The sequence below is a fragment of the Panthera leo genome, chromosome E2, assembly GCF_018350215.1.
Source record: "Panthera leo isolate Ple1 chromosome E2, P.leo_Ple1_pat1.1, whole genome shotgun sequence".
NCBI lineage: Eukaryota > Metazoa > Chordata > Mammalia > Carnivora > Felidae > Panthera > Panthera leo.
In genome coordinates this window covers 2586900-2595098 of record NC_056693.1, presented here as the reverse complement: position 1 = coordinate 2595098, position 8199 = coordinate 2586900, and the positions used below count along the sequence as shown (strand labels likewise).

The 8199-nt window shown below is 43.3% G+C and overlaps 1 protein-coding gene across 1 annotated transcript in view; it reads left to right on the top strand.

Moving 5' to 3' along the window:
• Positions 1–4630: 4630 nt before the first annotated feature.
• NLRP5 (NLR family pyrin domain containing 5) overlaps positions 4631–8199 on the top strand; it is a 34344-nt gene continuing 30775 nt past the window's right edge. Inside the window, exons 1-2 of the mRNA XM_042920251.1 lie at positions 4631–4755; positions 6990–7381. Coding sequence (XP_042776185.1) covers positions 4631–4755; positions 6990–7381 — 517 coding nt within the window. The remainder of the gene's footprint in view (positions 4756–6989; positions 7382–8199) is intronic.

Here is an 8199-nt window from a genome sequence, read left to right as displayed (position 1 = left end):
CAGTCGATGGACATTTGGGTTCTTTCCATAGTTTGGCTATTGTTGATAGCACTGCTATAGACACTGGGGTCCATGTGCCCCTTTGAATTAGTGTTTTTGTAACCTTTGGATAAATACTTAGTAGTGCAATTGCTGCGTCATAGAGTAGTTCTATTTGTAGTTTTTTGAGGAACCTCCATATTGTTTTCCAGAGTGGCTGCCCCAGTTTGTATTCCCGCCAGCAGTGAAAAAGGGTTCTCCTTTCTCCACATCATTGCCAACATCTGTTGTTTCCTGAGTTGTTAATGTTAGCCATTCTGACAGGTGTGAGGTAACATCTCATTGTGGTTTTGATTTGTATTTCCCTGATGATGAGTGATGTTGAGCATCTTTGCACGTGTCTGTTAACCATCTGGACGTCTTCTTTGGAAAATGTTCATGTATTTTGCCCATTTCTTCACTGGATTATTTGCTTTTGGGGTGTTGAGTTTGATAAGTTCTTTATAGATTTTGGATACTAACCCTTTATCCAATATGTCATTTGCAAATTTCATTTGCTTTGATTTGTTCTCCAGAGCCCAGAATTTAACAGCTGGAGCTGATCACAATGTACCACCACTAGGATCCACAGTGAATGAGGTGGGGCTGCCCTGAACTGCCTTGCCTGGGGGCAACAGAAAGCCAGAGAATCCACCCACTGACAGGTTCCCCACAAGGGCCCAGGAGACACCCCTTTGCTAAAGCAGTAGGGGAATGTGCCTTGAAAATAGCCGGGCTTGAAAGTGTGACAATGTCCCCAGTCTTTGTGGCACAGGGTCTTACCTGGGAATCTTTAATAAAAGCACTGTTGCCTGGCTGCCAGCCCCAGACATCCAGACTTAATTGGAGTAGGGTGTGGCTTGGGCATCAGGGGTTTTAAAATTCTCCCAGATGATTCTAACCTGGGGTGAAGTTTGGGAACTACTGTAATAGGAGGTATCTGTTAGCATTGCTGGCAATCACTTTTCAGTGAATCAGTGTGTCAAAGCAATACATTGTGTAGCTTGAACTTACATAGTGTTGTCAGTTATATTTCAGTAAAGCGAGGAGGGCAGGGGGAAGGATGGGAGAATTCCAGGAGACAACGATTAACATGGAAACTCAAGGCACAAAATGGCTAGTACTTCTACTGCCCAAGATGGACACTTCAGAAGGGGAGAATTTCGGAGACTGTTCTTTTGATAACAAACAGGAATGCTTACGATGAGTTCACAGGGAATCCAGATAAGAGTTTTATGGAGAGAGGTGCCTAGGTGGCTCAGTTAGTTGAGTATCTGACTTCGGCTCAGGTCATGATCTTGTAGTTTGTGAATTCGAGCCCCACATTGGGCTCTACGCTGACATCATGGAGTCTGGGATTCTCTCTCTCTCTCTCCCCATCCCTCCCTTACTCTCTCTCTCTCTCTCTCTCTCTCTCTCAAAATAAATAAATAAACATTTAAAAAAGAGTTTATGGAGAAAGTCAACTGAACAGACAACAGCAGTGGCATTAGACACTGGTCAGTAAATGCAGGTTGTGTAAAATAAGAACATTGCCCTGGGACAACCAGGTGAGGGCTGAGCACAGGTGTGCTAAGGATGAGGCAGCATCTTCAATAGTTCAAGGACAGGTGCAGAAGACAGCTGCTCCACATCTACCCTGGAGCTGGCCATTCAGAGCCCAGGACAACCAATGGTAAGCAACAACGTCATTGACCCAGGATTCCCCAAAGACCCTCACCGTGTGGTTGCCCATTGGCCAGGGAGCGGGCTCTGATTTTGGAGGAGAGTTGGTGAGTATTTTCTCTTGTTCCTAGATTTCGTCTCCTTTCTTTCTCTGGCACTGGTTAGGACTTATTCCTTGAGCTTGGCTCTGTGTGCCCACGCTCTCCATTTAGACTAGCCAGAGACCAAGAACCAAAGATATGCTTTGAAAGAATGAGGCGTCCCATTTCCCCATTTTGATAAAAGAATATTTTTCACGTTTGTTTGGGTTCCTTCAGTACGTTCCTTTAATCCTTCCCAGTCTCTAGGTCTAAAATAGAGTACAGAGTGGGGGGGTGCTGTGACTCTAAGTTCAAGATCAGCTGATGTCTGGACCAGGTCTTGTGGGAGCTCAGCGCTGTCACTGTGTTAATTATATGTTATTTATAATTAAGGTGCTAATTATATGTTAACCACACAGGGAAGGGTTACAGTTATTGAAGCGCTATACAGTCCTGAGGGTGTTGTCACATGGGGAAACTGAGTCACAGAGGAATAAATGGCTTTGCCTGGAGTAGCAAGGGCTGAATGAACATTCAAAACTGCATGTGATAGATCTCAAGCCCTGTGATCTTGCCCACTTCTATGGGATCATTCAAGACCCGGTGCAGAAAGCTATTGCAAGACATAGATAGAATAAAGGATAAAGACAAAGGGGAAGCTTTGGCTAGTCATTTATTTCCAGAAAATAATATTAACCACCAGTCTTACTCTACATCTTTCCAACCTACAACTCTGCCCTTTGTGGGAATAATGTCCTTACCTTCTCCCCAATCCCTCTTCAGCTTTCCAGGGGAAGGGGTCCATCTGCCTTCCCCAGGCCAGTCCCTCCACCTGTGCTTTCCTCCTACTCTGTTGGGTTTGATTATCAGCTCCCTCCTGGGATGTGTTGGAAGAGGTGGAGCATTATAATCAGATGTGCGTTAAAATGCTTTTTCCTAAAACACTCTGTAAAGTGAAGACAGTAACACTCTTTGTGTATCCACATTACTGATGGAAAGTATTAATGAGTTGCTGTAAATTGCCTAAGAAGGGATTTAGAAAAGAGTAAGTACTCATTTAATTGTTTTGTTTCCTGCCTCTACTTTTACTTACTCTTCCCTCTGAGCATATAAACTTTGTCAAGCATCCCATCCTAAAAATAACCTTCCTGAGACCACTGAGACTTTTGTGACTTTTTACAGCCACGGGTCTCCTCTACTTGTTCCTTTGATTGCTTTGCACGATAAGGCAAACGTTCAATTCAAATCATGTCTATACCCATGTGCAGGTGTGGCCATCTGAAATTTATTCTCCTTTAAATGAGCTTCCCATATTCATTTAGTCACCACTTAACCGAATAGTTGGGAGATTGGGGTAGGGGGAGAGGGGTGTTTTGTTTTCCATCTCCACGTATCTAGGTTGTTTTATGTTGGAGGGGGAAAAATAGGAAATTTTAGTTTTAAATTTTTTTAGGTTTATTTATTTTGAAAGAGAAAGAGCAAGTTGGGGAGGGGCAGAGAGAGAGGGAGAAAGAGAGAATCCCAAGCAGGCTCTGTACTGTTGGCACAGAGCCCACAAACTGTGAGATCATGAATGGAGCCAAAACCAAGAGTCAGATGCTTAACCAACTGAGTCACCCAGGCACCCCAATGTTGAAGCTTTTTTTTTTAAGAGCATAAGTCAGTGGACTTTCTGCAAAGGGCTGATTGTTTTCAGTTTTGTGGGCCATTAGCACTCTGTCCCAACCACTCTACTTGCTTCTCCAGGCAGCTGGTCAGTCCATGATAATGGTCTGACTACCATCTCTGAACTGTTTTAAGATGTAATTCTCATAAACCAGACATTTGTGATCCCCTGTGTCCTATATCCTAGGGGGAAAACTTGTGCCCATGTAGACCGCTTCATCTCTGAAAGCGGTCTTTGAAATACTCTAGCTTAGGAAAACTACCATTTTGTCACAGTGGCATCTGTGTCCCCCTCTTTCACCAGCCCAGAGCCCTTCCTTCCACGTTTCCTTCCATGTACAGTAAAACCTTGGTTTGTGAGCTTAATTCATTCCAGAAATATGCCTGGGGGCGCCTGGGTGGCTCAGTCGGTTAAGCCTCCGACTTCAGCTCAGGTCACGATCTCACAGTATGTGGGTTCGAGCCCCACGTCGGGCTCTGGGCTGATGGCTCAGAGCCTGGAGCCTGCTTCCGATTCTGTGTCTCCCTCTCTCTCTCTGCCCCTCCCCGGTTCATGCTCTGTCTCTCTCTGTCTCAAAAACAAATAAATGGTTAAAAAAAAAAACAAAAAACAGAAATATGCCTGTAATCCAAAGCACTTGTATATCAAGGTGAATTTCAAGAAGCATTGGCTCAGTTGTGACCATGTGACCTTCAGCATCACGTACTACTCATACTGCAAGACAATTAAAATTTATTAGAAATGGTTGCTCTGGGACGACTGGGTGGCTCAGTCGGTTAAGCGTCCGACTTCGGCTCAGGTCATGATCTCACGGTCCGTGGGTTCAAGCCCTGCGTCAGGCTCTGTGCTGACAGCTCAGAGCCTGGAGCCTGTTTCAGATTCTGTGTCTCCCTCTTTCTCTGACCCTCCCCTGTTCATGCTCTCTGTCTCAAAAATAAATAAATGTTAAAAAAAAGAAACAAAAAAAAAAAAAAGAAATGCTTGCTCATCTTGTGGCACACTCACAGAACAAGTTCCTCTCAATCCAAGGTTTTAACTGTATTTTATAATCTTCAGTTTCTTTATCCTCCAGCTCTCTCATTGTAAATTGAAGTAATCTTAGTCACCACCCCCTCCTTAAAACTGCATGTAGAGAATGGCAGGGGAGCAGCAGAGAGAAACTACCAGAATCCAGTGTGTAAGTTAAGGGCACAGAGAGTAGATGCCCCATCTACCTAGGCAGCAACAACAAAACTCCGAGTTTGACCAGACATGTACCTTACAATCTGGCTACACCTTGGTGACATGCTTCCAGTACCAGGAAGGAGCTCGAGAGGACCTCACTGGGTATCTACAAATCAGACCTAGAAGCACAGCAAGTGTAGGAATATCCAGCACAGCTAACCTCCACTCTACTATGGCTCATGGGGAAAAAAATCAAGTTGTCGTCTACTTGAGCCCTCAAAGTTTTTTATTGCATGATATCCCTTTGATTGCTTTATTTTCCACCACAAACCAATGGCTGGGCAAGACCAGAACAGCCCCAAAATGCCCAACTGGTATTGGTTGTCCCTGTTTATAGAGGCCATATAATAATGGAAGAGGAGATTTGCTAGATTTAAGAATTCTTCCTGGAGCATTCCTAACAAGTACAAAATGTTTGTCACCACCGACCAGCCTAGACGATTCTGAGGAGAAATGCATGGCACAGGTCATGGATGTCCATGTACAGAACAAGCTGATGGAGGGGGCCAGGGGTGTAGAATCTGTTCTGATGGCCAAGGAGGTTGAGCATCTTGTCATGTGCTTATTTGCCAATTGTAGATCTTCTTTGGAGAAATGTCTATTCAGATCATTTGCCCATTTTTTAATCAGGTTGTTTATCTTTTTATTTTATTTTCTAGATAGAATATCCTTGTCAAATAAGATTTTCAAATGTTTACCCATTTATTGTTATACCACAACTCTTTACTATGTTTATGTAACTTCATATTACGTTAACAGACACAGAAGGAATCAACTGCTCTAAAAACTGTGTGACTGGGGCACCTGCCTGGCTCAGTTGGTAGAGCGTGCAACTCTTGATCTCAGGGCCATGAGTTCAAGCCCCACATTGGATGTAGAGCCTACTTTAAAAAAATAATAATAGGGGAGCCTGGGTGGCTCAGTTGAGGGTCTGATTTCGTCATGATTTCGAACTATGAGATCGTGGTGGGTTCGAGCCCCGTATTGGACTCTGTGCTGACAGCTCAGAGCCTGGAACCTGCTTCAGATTCTGTGTCTCCCTCTCTCTCTGCCCCTCCCCTGCTCATGCTGTCTCTGTCTGTCTCTCTGTCTCTCTGTCTCTCTGTCTGTCTCTCTCTCTCTCTCTCAAAAATAAACACAATAATAGTAATAAACAGTGGACTAATTTTCAGTAAGTGGTGGTAACTTATTTGCCAGTTTTCATGAGTATAGCTACATTAGCCAAGAGCATCACTGATAAGTGTTTTGGGGTTTTTTATTGTTGATTTTAATTATTTTAATTCCAGTATAGTTAATATAAGTGTAATACTAGTTTCCGGTGTATCATATAGTGATTCAACAATTTCATACAACACCTAGTGCTTATCACATAAGTGCCCTCCTTAATACCCATCACCTGTTTGCCCATCACCCCCACCCATCTCCTCTCTTGTAGCCATCAGTGTGTTCTCTTAATATCCTTAAGAGTCTGTTTCTTGGTTTGCCTCTTTCTCTTTTTTCCTTTTCTTTTTTTTTTTTTTTAATGTTTATTTTTGAGAGAGAGAGCACGCGAGCGAGAGAGCGAGCACGCACGTGTGTGACAGAGCGTGAGCAGGGGAGGGGCAGAGACAGAGGGAGACGCAGAATCCAAAGCAGGCTCCAGGCTCTGAGCTGTCAGCACAGAGCCCGACGCGGGGCTCGAACTCACGAAGTGTGAGATCATGACCTGAGCTGAAGTCAGCCGCCCAACCGACTGAACCACCCAGGCTCCCCTCTCTTTTTTCCTTTTCAATTGCTCATTTGTTTTTTGTTCCTTAAATTCCACATACAACTGAAATCATATGTTATTTGTTTTTCTCAGTCTGACATATTTCATTTAGCATAATGCTCTCTAGCTCCATCCATGGTGTTACGTATCTCAAGATTTCGTCCTTTGTCATGGCTGAATAATATCCAAGTGTGTGTGTGTGTGTGTACATATACACACACCTTCTTTACTCATTCATCTACGATGGACAGTTGAGTTGCTTCCATAATTTGGTTATTGTAGGTAATGCTGCAATAAACATACGGTGCACATATCCTTTCAAATTAGTGTTTATGTATTCTTTTAAGTGTTTTGAATCTGACCCTGTGCTGGGTGGTGTTTTGGGAACTAGGGATAAGGGCAGCAAAACATCCCAGAGCTTATATTCTTGTAATGAGATAAACAGATATGAAGTCAAGTAATTTTAAGTCTATAAAGAATTGTTACCCATGAATGGGGCTTTTCTGTGTGTTTCACAAAAGGAACAGAGAATGTTGTTTCTAGTGAGTTAACTGAGGTTGGTTGTATGAACTTGAGAATTTGATGCAAGATCCTCTTTTGAATCTTACTACTCTTCCACAGGTATCATTTGCTCCATATTACCAAAGAATCCACTTTTCCATCAAAACCTGAGCTCTCAGCCTTGCACTAAGATGCGGGAAGCCAAACTACCCTCCTTTTCCAACTATGGACTGCAGTGGTGTTTCAAGCAGCTAGGAAAGGAAGAATTTCAGACATTTAAGGAATTGCTCATGGAAAATGCTTCAGAACTGGCAATGTGCTCTTTTCCGTGGGCTGAAGTAAACAGTGCCAATGTGGAACATCTAGCCTCCCTGTTGCATGAGCATTATAGAGAATCTCTTGCCTGGAAAATATCTATTCACATCTTTGAAAAGATGAACCTGTCCATACTCTCTGAGAAGGCAAGGAAAGAGATGAAAAGTGAGTAAGACTTGGGGCAAATCCGGGGGTAGGAGACAAAGGAGATGACATCAAGCCCCCATGGGAATGGGGAAGGTATCCTTGATGTCTAATTGGGTCCATCTCCACAGCGTGAGTCTGAACTATGAGAAGTCACTCAATGGTCATCCTACCTGGCTGGAAATTAGAGTAGTCTCTCCCCTGTGAAACAGTGGAAGAGAAGAATTGAGTAGATAGACCCTCTACCTGGACAGAATTTGGTTGAAGTTAGTAGATAGGATTTGGAGTCCTAAGTGCTAAGCTTGAGCTCTGGACCTTCTACTTGTTCTGTGTGACTTTGAGCAAATCCCCTTTTACTCTGACCCTTGGATTCCACATCTTGGAACACTAATGCTTACATGTGCTGTTGCAAAGTTTCAACAACACAACGTATAGAAAGGGATCAACAAAGCTTCATTCACTTATTGAGAACACTATGGTGGATGTACAGCGGGTGTATCCCATATTTCTTGCCCCAGGCTGAAGGACTAAGGCTCAAGGAACTCTAAGGATTGATCTTGTCAGACTCTTGGTGCCCTTATTATAGCAATGTATTCAGATCATATTGTGTGACTATCTTAGGGTATTTAGGAGAAAGGTAGAAAAAAATAATAGCCCTCCTTTATCAAGAGGAATTCTCTTCAACTGTGGACAGAAAACTTAGAAAAGAGTCCCAAGGGTGAGCAGTCAGATTGGCCCTAAATGCCTAGTGTAACTCTGCATCTATCTGAAGTTCAAAGGACTTTAAGAGAAGCTATCCTTTCAGAGCTTCAAAAAAGCCCTGTGTGGAAAACAAAAAA